The sequence below is a fragment of the Oncorhynchus mykiss genome, chromosome 30 (assembly GCF_013265735.2).
Source record: "Oncorhynchus mykiss isolate Arlee chromosome 30, USDA_OmykA_1.1, whole genome shotgun sequence".
Classification (NCBI taxonomy): domain Eukaryota; kingdom Metazoa; phylum Chordata; class Actinopteri; order Salmoniformes; family Salmonidae; genus Oncorhynchus; species Oncorhynchus mykiss.
The window spans coordinates 22,613,783-22,632,581 of NC_050570.1; the positions used below are offsets into that span (position 1 = coordinate 22,613,783).

The window sequence follows — 18,799 nt, forward strand, 5'->3', positions numbered from 1 at the left end:
TTTAGATACGAAGACGTTATTATAAATTAATTTAAACTGTTCCACAGAAATGTGCATATGACAACCATAACTGTCACGCAGATTGGTAGAACTTGTAAGATAAATTGGCATTCCACATGAGAAAGGTTGCTGACTCCTTGTGCAATCTATTACCGGCAAATTCAGGAGAGTAATGGCCAAATCTGCGAAAGCCAGCAGGAGCGGGAGGAGGATGATCGGGTCAAGTTAAGTTTTGTTTTTCTTCTGGATATCTTGATCCCTGGCTCCCTCTTGAGTCATTTGTGTCTTATTTCATCAAACAGTGCGCTTAAAGAATCAGACTGCATATCAGAATGCATACACTACATGACCAAAAATATGTGACACCTGCTTGTCGAACATCTCATTCCAAAATCATGGGCATTAAAATGGAGGTGGTCCCTCCTTTTGCTGCTATAACAGCCCCCAATCTTCTGGGAAGGCTTTCCATTAGATTTTGGAACATTGCTGCGGGGACTTGCTTCCATTCAGCCATATGAGCATTAGTGTGGTCGGGCACTGAGGCCTGGCTTGCAGTTGGCATTCCAATTCATCCAAAAGGTGTTTGATGTGGTTGAGGTCAGGGCTCTGTGCAGGCCAGTTAAGTTCTTACGGGCGGCAGGTAGCCTAGTGATTAGAGCGTTGGGCCAGTTGCTGCTGAAAGGTTACTGGATAGAATAGCCGAATCCACTCATTTGAAGGGGTGTCCACATACTTGTGTTAATATCGTGTAGATAGCTCATTTTATTAAAACACATAGTGTATGTCTATATATGGAAAAATACACATTTAAAAATGTTGACCAATTGATTGGTCTATAGATCAGACGACTTTCCGTCACCCAATATGTTTGGGGGGCAGGGATAGCCTTAGAATAAATAAATCGCCTCTACCCTCTGTTCTATGTGCAATCACTGGAAGATAAACTGGACTAGCTTTGTTCGAGACTATCCTATCAACAGGTACATTAAGAACTGAAATATACTATTCTTCTCGGAGTCAAGTTTGTTCACAGACTCTATTTAACACCAAGGAAACGTTTCACGATGAAATTGCCCCCAACTCCCAACTGTTCACTGTGTCCCCTAAATCAGGTAGGCACATTCCTTCATATGATATGGGAGTGCCCTGCCATAAAATGCTTCTGGGGCAAAGTTCCCAATTCTTTTTGAAGTGCAAGAATTTAAATATTCAACGCTTTGCATATGTTATGTTACTTAATGATGAAAACCCCTTGAATCTCTCAATCAATCAGAGAAGATTACTGATGGTAGGCATCACTGCTGCAAAAAAAAAATTGGCTCTAAGATGGCAACCACCTCCCTTTCTCCCATTTAACCAATGGATACGGTTACTACTGTATAAGAAGTTATAACATTAGAATTATTGACAGCGAGAATGAATGGTGCTAGTCAAAGAACAATTGAAGCCTGAGCAAAAATACTTCACTCCGTAAAGAACAATCTCAGCTAAAGCCCCACACATTCAAACCAATTACATCTAGAAATGTAGACTTGAAATAAAAAAAATATTTGCTTTCAGGCCCACGGGAAGGGGTGGTATGGGGGTGGGGGAGGGGTGATCTCTGGTCATTGCAGGGGAGGGTGGGGGTGATTGGGGGTGGGCCTCGTGGGATGGATGGGTGTGGGGTGTGGGAGGGGAACTAATCAATCAATCAAATTTATTTTATATAGCCCTTCGTACATCAGCTGATATCTCAAAGTGCTGTACAGAAACCCAGCCTAAAACCCCAAACAGCAAGCAATGGCCAACCTTGATTGCTGGGTGGAATGGAAAGTGGTGGCGGGCATGGTTTCCTGGTGGGGAAGGGAGGATGCGGGCGGGTGGATGGGGACTGAGGGAGGGAACGTGTTGGGGTTATCTTTGTATGCATTTCTTTGATAGTTTTTTGTACCTGTTAAAAACTTAATAAAAAGTTGATCACAAAAAAAAAGGATTACTCCTGGTCTGACAAACAGCGTTGTACCCCAGCTGCCGACATCGGATGCAGTAGATTGAGACGCAGCCCAGGCAAAAACCCGCAAGTCTCTAGCTTAATTAGACAGATTTTTATGAATAAAATGGTGATTCCGCAAAGACATCAACTCTAGGGCACAGCACATCACTGTTTCCAATGGTTAAAAACCAGATAGATTTTTCAGAGGTGAGAAAATGATGGCCCAGAATATTGAATAGTTTCCATGCACTCTCAATTTGAAATATGAAAGAGATGTATTTGCTCTAACATGGCTGGCTTATTTACAAAAATTGCTAAAGTGGTATATAAAAAAAAGAGTTATCACAACCAATTCATCACTGACACACTATAAGTGTTCATCAATATGTAGACTATCGTCTTTGGTTAGGTGAAACTAGACTAACATGAAGGGCTAGGATTTAATAACTGGTTCAACAGAGTCAAAATGACTTGAATGATAACTCCAGTTCAGAGTGCTGCTATGCTTTGTCCAGTCGTTGCAACATAATTAACCAGCATCAGTCTCACCATACCAGAAGTAAGATAGGGTTTGAGGTGAAGGTTTTGGGGTGAAGAAAATAAAATAAAAAGCTGGTGCAGCCAATTTCCACAAAGCTGCTAAACTGATTGAGGCCGACCAAATCTGTTTCACCAGCTTACATTCTTTCAGAATGGCCATCTCGGTTCCAATATCACGGATTTTTAACTGTTTCCAATTTCCCTATTCTCGACTGAGAGTTGGCAGGCTTAGCTGGATAAAACACTCCAGCCCAGTTCCCTGTGAATGTACCGATATCTCTATGGCACAGCTTCCAGATAGCTCTATTTATTTACTCATTATTTTTATTTATATTTATATTTTTTAAGTAAACAGCCGATTCACAATTACATCTCTCTCACACACACACACACACGCACACACAAACACACATAGTGTTACAGTACACATAGGTATAACACACACCGTACTAAAGGACAATCACCAGCTCCCCTAACAACAACCTATTGAAGTAGATTAAATTCACACAGGTCCTCATTCTAAACGAAAATTGGAAAGACAGAAAAATATATTTCCAAGAAAAAGGACTGTGTGGCATCAACTGCTTTTTGTCACCTGTAGTTGTCGGTGTGTGCAAGAGTAAGTGAGTGTAGGGTTTGTGTGGGCTTCTCACTATCCTTTCTTTCTCATCTTTTTTATTTTGCCAAAACAGCAAATATCCTGATGGCGCAGGATGCCGGGCGGTATCTGGCCCTAGAATCGATCAGGCTCCTGGCAAAGGGCTTCCATTCATCCCTTGGCCATAAAATTTGATTAGCGCTGACCACAGCACTGCAGGGAGATGGGGCCGATAGGGCCGGGCTGCAGGAAACAGCTTCAGCATCCCACATTTTCATGCACGCTTGCTCTCTCTCCCTCTCTCTTAGAATTGCTTTGTTTTCCCTATCCCTCTTTTCAGCATAGAACTACCCAGGCCTGAATACCTACATTAGATAGCAGGAATATAATTCAGCTGCCGATAGTCTCCTTTTTAGCATGTTGTTTTCTCTCTCTGAACTACGTTGAAATGTTAGAATTCATGAAGCTCCAAGGTTGATAAAACTAAGCAAATGCCCTTGGCATGTGACCACTGCTCTCAACCAATCCTAGAGCTCAACGCATGCAAGTGGCTAGTGCTTCTCAGTACTTTAAAAAGGAATCAGGTACAAACAAACAACTCTTCTGAAGGGCTGTGAAACAACAAAACTTCCAATCATTTTGAATCGTGGGCTACGTTTTTTTCTTTTACTCAAAGTGTGCATAGACATTTTAATGAATACAGACAGGTTGATAGCTCTACCTGTTATAGAAAATAATCAAGTAACATTTTAGTGTATACTGCAGTATACAGTATTCATACAATCACCTACCTGTGTTTCCTGTACATTCTCCACTGTGAAGTTGAACCATACTCTGAAGCGAGGGTTACAGGTGTCCGGTCTGATGAAAAGGTCAAACTCAAATTCACTGATGCAGTCAACACGTCCAAGGTTACCTGGGAAAATAAAAATCACATTCAGAATATCAGGATTCATGTTGGGCTACCAACAGTTAGGCCTAACCAACACGTAAAAAAAAAAGTATAGCCACCGTCCCAAGAATATTTAATTTCACATACTACATAAGCTTCCTGACAAAAAAACTGTATTTTTTTTTATTTCGAAAGGTTTTCACCAATTCACCTCCTAGGCATCTCCTAGACAGCTCAGGTAGCTAGAAACTTGGGAGATATTTCCAAATGGAATAATAAAAATGCATATGATCTGATATCCGTTGTAAACTGTGTAGATTTAATGTGTATATAATGTAGGTAGCCTAGCAGTTAAGAGCGTTGGCTCAGTAACCGAATGGTCACGAGTTCGAATCCCAGAGCTGACTAGGTGAAAAATCTGCCGATGTACCCTTGAGCAAGGTACTTAAAACGAATTGCTCCTGTAAGTCGCTCTGGATAAGAGTGTCTGCTAAATGACTTAAACATAATCCACACCCTAGTGACAATGGGTGGGATGAAGAGAATGGAACTTAGCTACGGTTTAGGTGACAACTGGGACAGCTTTGGAAGGTGGTAACTTCAAAATAAAATATAGATTAACAGCTAAATTAAATCATCCACTGCTGTGTGATTTATATATTGCCATAAAAACTTAGTTCATAGGCCCAGCTTGCCCACTGGCTCGCAGAGTAAACTCCCTAGGCAAGAGGACAACCTGCTCTACTCTGCATCCCTTAGCCGGTCCATGGGGTGTGGAAGGAGTGTGGAAACGAACGACCACCTGGTGCCAGGTAGCACTGAGCTAATTATTGACAGATGGGGTAACCACCACACCGTCAGAGCAGATCGCTCTCCTTCTGCCATCTGAGAGGGCTAATCCACCGCTTCCTGAAAATCCCTTCACTCGTCTCACTGTCCACAGAAACAGCATCATCTGCCAACCCTCATAGTACACTGGAAGATGCTCCTTCATGAGCTTTAAAATATATGCATTATTATTTTTGTGCAAGTACATCAAAGACCCCACTGGGAAAAAGGATAACAGAACCCCATATAATCTGGAAATCATTTTGGACTTGTGTTAGAAATTGTATGTTTATTTTGTAACACATGATGCTGTATTTAAACTGTGAACAAAACATTAGGAACACTTACTCTTTCCATGACATAGACTGACCACGTGAATCAAGGTGAAAGCTATGATCCCTTACTGATGTCACTTGTTAAATCCACTTCAATCAATGTAGATGAAGGGTAGGGGACAGGTTAAAGAAGTATTTTTAAGCCTTGAGACAATTGAGACATGGAGTGTGTATGTGTGCCATTCACAGGGTGTATGGGCAAGACAAAATATTCAAATGCCTTTGAATGGGGTATGGTAGTAGTGTGTCAAGAACTGCTGGGTTTTTCATGCAGTTTCCCGAATGTTTCAAGCCAACTTGACACATCTGTGGGAAGCATTGGAGTCAACGTGGGCTAGCATCCCTGTGGAATGCTTTCGACACCTTGTAGAGTCCATACCCTGACGAATTGAGGCTGTACTGAGGGCAAAGGGGGGTGCAACTAAATATTAGGAAGGTGTTCCTAATGGTTGTACACTCAGTGTACATGTCCGCCATTCTCTAACAGCTTCCCGGTTTTCAATTCCAACACATTGGTTGCAAAATAGAAATGCTCTCTGCAAAAATGTATATTAGCCTGTAGCTCTTGTGAACAATGATAGGGCTGTAAGAATACAAATAGGATCAGACATAGTGAGATCCTTTTACAACTTATCAGACACCTGTGGTAAAGGTTGATAACTGACCTTTACAGTGTCCATTACATGAACGAACACTGTGTGTGTGCTTACGTGCATGTAGTTTATAAGGGAGTAAAATATCATCACAGCTATTTCAGTTATTGACGCACAACCTACTCCACATATTGCTACACTTGGTGGCGGCTGGGAGAAGATAAGTGAAACATACTGTACCGCAAACCAAAGTCGCATCTGTTTTACAATCCTTACATGAAATAACTTATTTAAAACCACATACTGTACAGACTGACTGAGAAGTGGCAGGTGCTGGCAAAGCAATCCAGAGCCATTGACAACAGATAAAGCCAAGGGTTTGCTGAAACACCCACAGCTGCAGATAGCATGATGTGAATATGACAACCGCACCTGTTCCAACCAGATGTCCTGTATAATCTATCATCTTGAATACCAATGTCTTAGCCATTTATCTGGTTTACACTACCAAATATTGGCTATTAGAGGACACAGATAAGTCTCTAAAGGTTGTTTCATATGTATGTGTGGATAACACAGCTACTGTTTTTGTTGACTGATTTATTTAGGCTACTTTCAGTATTCAAATTAATACAATGAAGGATTTATCTACATGTTTCTAAACTAGAGACAAGTAAACATGGATTAAACATAAACCCATAAGTGTGTTAAAAATATACTTCAAGAGATTGTTGCTTTTCAATTGCATATGATTTCTGAAGAGCCCAAAATTTAGCATGCAGTGCGCTTTTTATACATAAAATAACTAAGTCCATTGAATTGGGTAAATGGCTCCTCAGAGCACACGCCTGCATATGTTTATGGAGCCACAACTAAATCGGAAGCTTGTATACACTAATGCGGCACCATAAATAGCATACAAAAATTCACTAACTTTCAGGCTCTCTCAGAAAGTTAGTGACAGACTCCTCCACTCGTTTGGCCTTTCAGGACCATGGACAGCGGATGAGCACATAGCTGAGGAATTTCTTAGGCACTACTGCAACAAGAGGTTCAGAGGAATTCCAACAACAGCACTGAATGTCTTCATTGCATGGTGAGAGAGTCCGACCAAAAGTGCATTTACCCTACCACAAACTGGTGAGGTAGAGGTTACTAATCAGAAGAGTAACAGACAAACACAAAGTTGATCAACAACCTTTTAAAACACACTGCAGATGTCGTCGCAGGGTGATACAAAATGGTATCTCTAATTCAAAGCTCAGCAGCCATGCGCTGCTAGGTTATTGAGCTTGATGCTTAAAGAACTGACGTGAGGGATAGCACAGGCCTCAAGGTTAGAATTGCATGTTCAGCTTGTGTAGCAAGGATATGACACAGGATTGATTTCAGTTTTATGGTGGCTAACTCCAGATTCCATCGCTGCAGTCCTTTAATAAATGCCCTATCATTCAGCATTTAAAAAACATAAATGGCAAACAAATCTTCAAAAGTCTTAAAACGTAAAAATACCATTAGGAAAAAAATCAGTTCTTGATAGCCTTCATATTGGTAGCCTATGCACGACTACTTGGAACAGTGAGAATACTTATCCAAAGTAATTTGACTAATTTGCACAAAGATGCAGTCAAACAATAGTGTAACTAGTATACACCTGAGGAAAGACAAAGATAAAAGAGGGAGGGAGCAAGCATCAGAGAAAAACATCAGTTCTCTTTAAGAGATTAGAGTTAATACTGCATAATTCCTCTGGAGACTTGTGTGTCTACATTCGTACTCAGTGGAGAGTCTTCATAAGTTATGTTCCATATCAATCATCAACCACTGGGAGAAACATATGCAGCACTTACTATTTAATCAATTGGGTTTCAACAAACTTTAAGAACCCACCCAGTGGGCTGAGTACTGAAGACTTTGCTGTTCTGGACAATCAGTTTAAACATGACAGGTTCTCCTTAAGGACTCTGTAGTTCATACAAAACTCTCTCCCTCTTTTTCTCTAGTCTCAATGTATTTATTTTCTTAATTAAAAGATTGGGGGTAATGTTGAACCATCAGAAATGTATACCGGGGGTGTATTCATTAGTCGGATTCCGTAGCAAAATGTTTTGCCCGAGGCAAAACATTTAGCAACATAAACAGTTTACTCCAAACACACTTCAACATGACATAAAAGCTGTTGGGTTCTTATACGAAAGTTGTTTAATTGTATGTTTTCCACATGTTACCATCCATCCGAATAGTATGCAAAGTGTTTAGCACAAGCTAAATTAGAGATTCTTCCATGCACTAAAATGGATAGAAGTCTGCAGAGGACCTTTCAGCAAATTCAAGCCAATATTTTTTGTGAGAAGAGACATGACTGAACTCCAACTTCCATTTAAAGTTATCCTGTACCATGTCATTGCTCTCTCTCTTACTCTGCTGTTGTCACGTTCTGACCTTTATTTTCCTTTGTTTTGTTTTTATTTAGTATGGTCAGGGCGTGAGTTGGGGTGGGCAGTCTATGTTTTGTGTTTCTATGTTTAGGTTTCTGTTTCGGCATAGTATGGTTCTCAATCAGAGGCAGGTGTCATTAGTTGTCTCTGATTGAGAATCATACTTAGGTAGCCTGGGTTTCACTGTTGGGTTGTGGGTGTTTGTTTCCATGTCTGTGTTTGTCACCACACGGGACTGTTTCGGTTTGGTTTTCGTTCATGTTCACATTTATTGTTTTGTAGTTCTTAGTGTTCAGTTTATGTTTTATAATAAACGATATGGACATTTACCACGCTGCGTTTTGGTCCGATCCCTGCTACGTTTTGGTCCTGATCCCTGAAATCTGCCGTTACAGAAACACCCACCAACAGAGGACCAAGCGGCGTGGTAACGGGCAGCAGCAGCAGCGGCAGCGATGTCAGGATTTCTGGACATGGTAGCATGATCTGGACTATATCACTACTTGGGAGGAGATAGACAGGTGGGCGGTTGACCCAGGGAGAGTGCCGGAGCCTGCCTGGGATTCTCTGGAGCAGTGTGAGGAGGGATACCGGCGAATGGAGGCAGCACGGTGGCGCGGTAGGAAGCCCGAGAGGGGGGAGGCACACGGGGAGTGTGGCGAAGCCAGGTAGGAGACCTGCGCCAACTTCCCGTGCTTACCGGAGAGCGAGAGGGACTGGGCAGGCACCGTGTTATGCTGTGGAGCGCACAATGTCCCCGGTACAGGTGCATAGCCCGGTGCGGTACATTCCAGCTCCTCGTATTGGCCGGGCTAGAGTGGGCATCAGGCCAGGTGCCATGAAGCCAGCTCTACGCATCTGGTCTCCAGTGCATCTCCTTGGGCCGGCGTACATGGCACCAGCCTTACGCATGGTGTCCCCGGTTCACCAGCACAGCCCAGTGCGGGCTATTCCACCTTGCCGTACTGGCATGGGGACCGGGAGCATTCAACCAGGTAAGGTTGGGCGGGCTCGGTGCTCAAGAGCTCCAGTGCGCCTGCACGGTCTGGTCTATCCAGTGCCACCTCCATGCACCAGCCCTCCGGTGGCAGACCCCCGCACCAGGCTGTCTCTCCGTTTTCTGCCTACAGGGTCTCCCGCCTGTCCAGCGCTGCCAGAGCTTTCCTCCTCTCCAGTGCTGCCAGAGCCTTCCTCCTGTCCAGAGCTGCAAGAGTCCCCCGTCTGTCCTGAGCTGCTAGAGTCCCCCGTCTGTCCTGAGCTGCTAGAGTCCCCCGTCTGTCCTGAGCTGCTAGAGTCCCCCGTCTGTCCTGAGCTGCTAGAGTCCCCCGTCTGTCCTGAGCTGCTAGAGTCTCCCGTCTGTCCTGAGCTGCTAGAGCCGCAAGTCTGTCCTGAGCTGCTAGAGCCGCCAGTCTGTCCTGAGCTGCTAGAGCCGCCAGTCTGTCCTGAGCTGCTAGAGCCGCCAGTCTGTCCTAAGCCGTCAGTCAGCCAGGACCAGCCAGAGCCGTCAGTCAGCCAGGACCTGCCAGAGCCGTCAGTCAGCCAGGACCTGCCAGAGCCGTCAGTCAGCCAGGACCTGCCAGAGCCGCCAGCCAGCCAGGAGCTGCCAGAGCCGCCAGCCACTTCTGGACACTTACCACGCTGCGTTTTGGTCCGATCCCTGCTACACCTCCTCTTCAGATGAAGAGGAGGAAATCTGCCGTTACAGCTGTGTGTGCATCTTGCCAGCTGTCACTCAAATGGAGAGGGGCTGAAGCTCATTAGCTAGATCTCGAATTGCTAGGGGGCTGGCCCATGTGGGGAAACATTTTGGGAAAATGGGGCAGCACAGCTTCCAAAAAAACAGTCGCTTTCAAACTAGTGATTTCATGGCTAATTGAGGTAAGACAGTAATTCTGCTCATAGATTATGTATGTATGAACTACACATTGACACATCTAGCACAAAGCGGGAGGTTTAAAAAATACTTAGTAAACGCCAAAGTTCGGGAGCATGTCTTTAAGAACAAAACTTAACTCAACAGCATTTGCAGTGGAATCCAACTAATGAATACACCGGTTGTAGTGAAAACACACCATGCATCGTTCCACTACTCCTGCTCCCTCTCCAAACTCCTGCCATTTTCGAGCACTTTGTTCCCCCATTATAAATGTTTGTTCATTTTTACCAAAAAAAAAACAAATGTCTGTTAAATCTACACAGTTTATTAGGTACACCCATTTAGTACTGGGTCAGACTCACCTTTGCCTACAGAACAGTCTGAATTCCTCAGGAGCATGGGAATGTTGCTCAATTGGTAAGAAGAGATCTAACGTGTGCCAGGTAAACATTCCCCACACCATTATGCCTCCACCACCCACCTGTACTTTTAACACCAGGCAGGATGGGGCCATGGCCACATAGTGCTTACGCTAAATCCTGACTCTGCCATCAGCATGATGCAACAGGAACCAGGATTCGTCGGACAAGGTGATGTTTTTGCACTCCTCAATTGTCCAGTGTAGGTGATCACGTGCCCACTTGAGGCACTTCTTCTTGTTTTTACCTGATAGAAGTGGAACCCTGTGTGTTCCTCTTCTGCAATAGCCCATCTGTGACAATGACCGACCAGTTGTGGGTTCCGAGATGCCGTTCTATACATCACTGTTGTAATGCCCTGTTATTTGCCTGTTTGTGGCCTGCCTGTTAGCTTACACGACTATTGCCATTCTCCTTCGAACTCTCATCAACAAGCTGTTTTTGCCCACAGGGCTTCCGCTGACTGGTTGTTTTCTGGTTGTAGCACCATTCTCGGTAAACCTTAGACACCATCGTGCGTGAAAAGCCCAGCAAGCCGGACATTTCTGAGATACTGAAACCAGCCCACCTGGTACGGACGATCATACCACACTCAAAGTCGCTTAGGTCACTTGTTTTGCCCATTCTAATGTTCTAACAGTGTTTGAATGCCTCGATGCCTGCTTTTTATAGCAAGCCACAGCCACATGGGAGTCATTTTCGTGAACGGGGTTGGTGTACCTAATAAGCTGTCCACTGAGTATATTCCTTACCGTTCATTGCAACATTGTCGACAAGTGCACATGAACATTAGGTAGACTCACAAGGTACAATAAATGTTTTTGTTTGCTATTTAGTCATTGCTGCACCATTTGTCGTGTTCCCCTGTGCATTTATACCTGCGTTTTCGGTTTGTCTGTTGCCATTTCGTCTTGTCCCGTCAAGTCCTACCAGCGTGATCCCATGTTTCCTGTGACCTAGTTTTTATTTTTCTTAGTCTTCTCAGTTCTGACCTTTCTGCCTGTCCTGACCCTGATCCTGCCTGCCGTCCTGTACCTGCCTGACTTTAGATTACGACTCTTTGCCTGCCCTGACTTACCTTTTGCCTGCCTTAACTTACCTTTTGCCTGCCTTAACTTACCTTTTGCCTGTCTTGACTTACCTTTTGCCTGCCTTGACTTACCTTTTGCATGCCTTGACTTACCTTTTGCCTGTCTTGACTTACCTTTTGCCTGCCTTGACTTACCTTTTGCCTGCCCCTTGTACTATAATAAATTCTGAAACTTGTACTATCCGCCTCCTGTGTCTGTATCTGGATCTTAGTCCTGACAGTAAGCGCCTGTTTTTGGCTTCTTTGGCAGATTGATTTTGGTAATTGTGATGGGAGGCTTATTTGAGCCTGGTATATATAGCCCAACCTAAATGAGGTAGACAGGTTTGCCTGCTCCAAGGCCTTTGCATGTCATGAAGTTAAATTGAGAAGTTTATCTAATTATTAAAAATATATATTTGGATTATTTTGTCAATATTGCACGTCTCGACTCTGGACCGTCTCGACTCTGGACCACTAGCATCATACCCTGAAAGCATAACTTCTGCACCTGAGCCTGCCTGCCTCCTACAACATTTCTGCTGTTACTGATACCAGGTCCCTATTTTACACTGGTAAACTGGTTTTATACATTCACTTATGTGCTTTGTTAAAAGAAAAATGTATTTTTGCAAGTTGCTGAATTTCATGCATAGAAATACATAGGAAATTATGAATGTAACACTTAATTTGACAGTAACATGAGAGCTGAAAACCCTGTAACTGCAGAAGTGTGCAAGATGGCAGCCAGTGCATGGGCAAGGCAAGCAGAGGGTCATTCACACATGGACTCACAGGAGAAAACATGGCTAATCTAATTCCATTACGGAGGTACAAGGGAGAGCAGTCAGTGCTCAGCCCACACAATGGGACAATCTGCAGCTGCACTGAATGGATGGCCTGTGTGCCTCTCCCATGCAGATGTATCATGCAGCATGCCCGGGGTGCTCTGTTCGACAGAGCCATAGTAATGAAAGTTGTTTTCAAATGCATTATTTGGATGATTGATTTATGAGTTTTCCTTGTGATGGCTTCAATTTATGGCAGCCTAACTACAATAACAAAGAAACATTTAGCACAACATTTTGCTCTCCCAGACTTTTCCTCACTGCACAATAAAAGGGATAACATATGTCTGAAATGAAATAGCATAAAAGGAATGGAAATTGATTATACACATGAAGACAAATAGACTGAAGTGTTTAAAATCAATTCAATACCAATATCAATAACTTGCTGAATATTGCTTGATATAGCCATGACTTACTGTATTACTGGTACAAAGCACCAGAAGCTCGTTGCACAGACAACTGAATCAAAATTTTAAAAATCATGCTGCAAATTCGACCTCAACACTAAATAAACGGGGCTGGACAAAGACATCCCTCTATCCTTCTCTTGGGCTTTCCTCTGTGGTACAAGCTGCACTGGAAATTAAAAGGGACATGAGAGTGTGAACCTTTTAAGCTTATTTTTGCTATGCGTTCCATTATTGGAAAACACATCAGCTTGCCCCTGGTGTGGGAATTCCAGGGTACAGACAACTGATAAAGATGGAATTGATTCCATCCAGCAGAGGTGTCTCAGTTTAGACCTGGAGCAAAATGTCTGTCCTTGCACTTTTCCTCCGGTGTCTAAAGGCAAGTTGTCACAGAGAAAACATCAATATCTTGCTTCATGACTTCTTAAAAACCTTTTTTCTTATCATTAAATCTCCAAGCCAGAGTAAAGAGGTGACTCCAAGTTCAACCAAACTCTGTAACAGGTGTCAAAACACAGTGAATTTAAATAACTTTTTTGTTAAAACTATATTAAATTGTTTGGCATTAAGGGAATGCCTCGTTGAAATAGAGACAACCCTGAAAAGAAAATGAATCTGTATGTGAAAAAATGAGAACATCTGAACAAGAGAGAATAGGTAAACAATACCATCTCTTTATGAAACCATTTGAACACCAGCAAACTCAACAGATATGAAAATGGCTCAGCCTGGGGATACCAGTGAGATATGCCATCCACATATTTGGCACAAATGATGGAGAAGCCTGTAAATTCAAAAGAGACAACATTTTCTCTCTGCCCTTTTATAATCATTTTCAAAAGACCCTAAATCAAATATGTTACATCCAGAGCAGTTGGTGTGGTAATGGGTCATAGTGATGCATGCTTAGTAAAATTGTCTTAATTGTATTATCAATCTCAGCCAGCCAATGTTTTTGCCCACAAGCTCACATCAAGCTAGCCCATGACATGAACCTGTAAAAGCACTTCAAAATGATCATCTCTACTTTTATCGATTTCTGAAGCCTTAAAGGATCATGCTTTACCAGTAAGCTTGTGCATTGTTTTTGTTTTGGTCGTGTTTTTTCTCTCTTATCATTTTGAGTGCTGTGCAGTGGTGGTCTCTTCAGAGAGTAAATACAAGTCTGTTCCAATTTCATGCTATCTTTTTACAAGTTAATTATGTGGAGGCCTACAAAGGACAGGAGAGGCTTTGGCAGAGGGACAACAGTCCAGTCGGTTCTTTGTTGTTTTATCTGTTGTTTTGTTTGCTTCTTCTTCTCCCAGGAGAACACAGGAGAATAATCTTTCCTGCAGAGAGTTTGGAGATAAAAACAGAGAGAGCTGAAGGGTCCTTTGCGAGCCGAAGGCAAGGAGTAGGTCAACAGGACTGCTAAGAAGGGCTGTTATCATCTTGGTAACATGTTATCGGGAAGCCTGCAGTCCTGGTTATTTACAGTTACTGCTCCCTCTGGGTGCACAATTCAGCGCTCGGGGCCTATTGCTCTGTAATGAGTTCAGGAACACAGGGAGTTAACAAGACAAAAAGGGAGAAACAAGGGAGGCTAGGAATCAACGGCCACTCCAATAGCTCAGAAGAAAAAAAACTAGAAAGATTTCACTGAAAATGCAAGTAAGACAAAAGGAGAGTGAACTACTAGGATGGTTCTTCTCTTATGCCTGCCCTTCCTTTTGAAACCAAACAAATCTTTCCAATAGAAGAGGAGGAGGCAGGGTGCCCAATGAGGGGCTAATCTGTCAGTAAGTGACTCTTGACCTACAATACAGTGTAATAGAGAGGGGGTGTAACCATAGTAGTGTTTGGTCACAGAACAAACACTACTATGATTTTGTTAGCAAATATTTCTCTTTTTTTGTATTACCTGTACCTGTTCCAGTACTGTGTGCTAATCGGATTGGTCCATAGTTAAGATGGGGAGGTTGAAGTTAATCAGAGTGTTTCTGAGAGCTGAGCTAGTCGGGAAGATGTCTGTTAATCCCAGTATAATTTCCAACCGTCAGGAACAACACTGAGGGAATCAGTCATGGTGAAACAGATTTTCAATCTGGGGAATTACACAAAGTGCTGCTACTGTCAATGCACAGCCAGCTTTACACAAAAATGAAAGGGCAGGAAAAATGCTCTACTGAAAGCCATTCAAAAGGCTTGGCAGAGTATCAGGTTTTTGTGCAATCACTCTGGCAAGCTGTACCCAAGCATGGTGCAATTACTTAAGAGAAAAATTGAGCAACAAAGCAATAAATATATATTACAAAGTCAAAACAAATAAATAACAAAGAACAGATTTTTAAAAATACCAGAAAGGCGATGCCATCCACAGACATCTTAATCCGTATAAAATGCATCGGACGTGAGAGAAAATACATAATTTGGACATATCAATTTACAAAAATCTTTCATCAGGAAAACGTTTTGATGAAGGCCGTTTTGGCTATGAATTCTTCAACACTGCAGGAAGTGCAGAGCCCAACAGTGGTTGCCAAGAGCAGAGTTTCCCTTTCATTAGATGGAGAGTGCTCAAATACTCAAATAGCCCTTATTCACAGCCAGTGGACAGTCCCAAATTGGTTTTCTGGTAAACAACAGAGTCCACAGAGGCATCTCATCGCTCGCAAATACAAATCCTTTCAAGTGTTTTGAAGAGACAAATCTCTCACAATGTGATGTCTACCAGTGGCTTGCAAAATTATTCATCCCCCTTGGTATTTTCCTTATTTTGTTGCCTTACAACCTGGAATTAAAATAGATTTTTGGGGGGTTTGTATCATTTGATTTAAACAACATGCCTACCACTTTGAAGATGCAAAATATTTTTTTTTGTGAAACAAACAAGAAATAAGACAAAAAAATTAAAACTTGAGCGTGCATTACTATTCACCCCTCAAAGTCAATACTTTGTAGAACCACCTTTTGCAGCAATTAAAGCTGCCAGTTTCTTGGGGTATGTCTCTATAAGCTTGGCACATCTAGTCACTGGGATTTTTGCCAATTCTTCAAGGCAAAACAGCTCCAGCTCCTTCAAGTTGGATGGGTTCGGCTGGTGTACAGCAATCTTTAAGTCATACCACAGATTCTCAATTGGATTGAGGACTAGGCCATTCCAAGACATTTAAATGTTTCCCCTTAAACCACTCGAGTGTTTGTAATGCTCCGGGTGTCGTGGGTGTGGAGTCAAATGCAGGAGACAGAGAGTTCAATGCTGCGCGTCTTTTAATCGCACCAATGCACCACAGGGTGCTCACAAAAACGTTACGTTCCCAAAACACAGGGAATCAAAATGTACAATGGGAAACAATCCCGACCGGACACTAACACGTGCCTATACCACAGAGCCGAAGGTTTACATAGAAATAATCCCGCACAACAACCAGGCGGGCCGGCTGTCTAATAAAGACAAACTAATTAAACATTCACAGGTGCTACCACTCAACATACAAGGAGGGGAAGGAAAAACAATCAGTGGCAGCTAATAGGCCGGTGACGACGACCGCCGAGCGCCACCTGCCCGGGAAAGGGAAACACCCTCGGTCGGACTCGTGACAGTACCCCCCCCTGACGCGTGGCTCCCGCAGCGCGCCGACACCGGCCTCGAGGTCGCCCCGGAGGACGAGGCGCAGGGCGATCCGGATGGAGGCGATGGAAATCCCTCAACATGGAGGGATCCAAGATGTCCCCCACCGGTACCCAGCACCTCTCCTCCGGACCGTACCCCTCCCAGTCCACGAGGTACTGCAGGCCCCTCACCCGGCGTCTTGAGTCCAGAATGGCCCGGATCATGTACGCCGGGGACCCCTCGATGTCCAGCGGGGGGGGAGGGACCTCCGGTACCTCACTGTCCTGCAGGGGACCAGCTACCACCGGCCTGAGGAGAGACACATGAAACGAGGGGTTAATACGATAATAGGAAGGGAGTTGTAATCGATAACACACCTCGTTTATCCTCCTCAGGACTTTAAAGGGCCCTACACACTGCGGACCCAGCTTCCGGCAGGGCAAGCGGAGAGGTAGGTTTCGGGTCGAGAGCCAGACCCTGTCCCCCGGTACAAACACGGGGGCCTCACTGCGGTGGCGGTCAGCACTCCTCTTCTGCCGTCCACTCGCTTGTCGTAGAGATTCCTGGACGGCCCTCCAGGTCTCCTTGGAGCGCTGTACCCATTCCTCCACCGCAGGAGCCTCGGTCTGGCTCGGATGCCATGGTGCCAGGACCGGCTGGTACCCCAACACACACTGAAAAGGGGACACGTTAGTAGAGGAGTGGCGTAGTGAGTTCTGAGCCATTTCAGCCCAGGGAATGTATCGTGCCCACTCCCCTGGCCGATCCTGGCAATACGACCGCAGAAACCTACCCACCTCCTGGTTCACTCTCTCCACCTGCCCATTACTCTCGGGGTGATAACCGGAGGTCAGGCTGACAGAGACCCCCAAACGTTCCATGAACGCTCTCCATACCCGGGACGTGAATTGGGGGCCCCGATCAGAAACGATGTCCTCCGGCACCCCGTAGTGCCGGAAGACATGGGTGAATAACGCCTCCGCAGTCTGTAGGGCTGTAGGGATACCGGGCAACGGGAGGAGACGGCAGGACTTAGAGAACCGATCCACAATTACCAGAACCGTGGTGTTCCCCTGAGACGGCGGGAGATCGGTTAGGAAATCTATGGACAGATGTGACCATGGCCGCTGTGGAACAGGGAGGGGTTGTAGCTTCCCTCTAGGAAGGTGCCTAGGAGCCTTACTCTGAGCGCACACTGAAGAGGAGGAGACATAACCCTTAACGTCCTTAGCCAACGTAGGCCACCAATACCTCCCCTGAAGGCTCCCCACTGTCCTCGTCACCCCAGGGTGACCCGAGGAGGGTAGGACGTGAGCCCACCGAATCAGTTTGTCCCGAACACCAAGCGGCACGTACCTTCGCCCCGCTGGACACTGAGGAGGCGCGGGTTCAGCCCGTAACGCCCGCTCGATGTCCGAGTCCACCTCCCATACCACTGGGGCTACCAGCTTCGAGGCGGGAAGGATGGGAGTAGGTTCGGTGGACCCATCCTCCGTGTCATAAAGGCGGGACAGTGCGTCAGCCTTCACGTTCTGGGAGCCCGGTCTATAAGACAAAGTAAATCGGAACCGGGTGAAGAACATGGCCCACCTTGCCTGACGTGGGTTAAGTCTCCTAGCTGCCCGAATATACTCCAGATTCTGGTGGTCGGTCCAGATGAGAAAGGGGTGTTTAGCCCCCTCAAGCCAGTGTCTCCACACCTTCAGAGCTCTAACCACCGCTAGCAACTCCCGGTCCCCCACATCATAGTTACGCTCCGCTGGGCTGAGCTTCCTTGAGAAGAAAGCGCAGGGTCGGAGTTTTGGTGGCGTACCCGAGCGTTGTGATAGCACGGCACCCACCCCAGCCTCGGACGCGTCCACCTCCACTATGAATGCTAGAGAGGGGTCCGGATGCGCCAACACGGGCGCATCAGTAAACAGCGCCTTCAACTTGTTGAATGCTCCGTCCGCCTCTGCTGACCACTGCAAACGCACCGGGCCCCCCTTCAGCAGTGAGGTGATGGGAGCCGCTACCTGGCCAAAACCCCGGATAAACCTCCGGTAGTAGTTGGCAAAACCCAGAAAATGCTGCACCTCCTTTACCGTGGTCGGAGTCGGCCAATTACGCACGGCCCTAATGCGGTCACCCTCCATCACTACCCCCGAGGTGGAAATGCGATATCCCAGAAAAGAGACGGCTCGTTTAGAGAACACGCATTTCTCAGCCTTGACGTATAGGTCATGCTCCAGCAGTCTACCAAGCACCTTGCGCACCAGAGACACATGCGCGGTGTGAGTGGCCGAGTAGATCAGAATGTCATCGATATAAGCCACCACTCCCTGCCCGCACAGGTCCCTGAGAATCTCGTCTACAAAGGATTGGAAAACGGCTGGAGCAT

The 18,799-nt window shown here is 45.0% G+C and overlaps 1 protein-coding gene across 1 annotated transcript in view; it reads right to left on the bottom strand.

The window, feature by feature from the left end:
* Positions 1 to 18,799, bottom strand: part of LOC110522763 (cytosolic carboxypeptidase 6) — a 474,879-nt gene that overhangs the window by 433,686 nt on the left and 22,394 nt on the right. Inside the window, exon 3 of the mRNA XM_036969475.1 lies at positions 3,905 to 4,029. Coding sequence (XP_036825370.1) covers positions 3,905 to 4,029 — 125 coding nt within the window. The remainder of the gene's footprint in view (positions 1 to 3,904; positions 4,030 to 18,799) is intronic.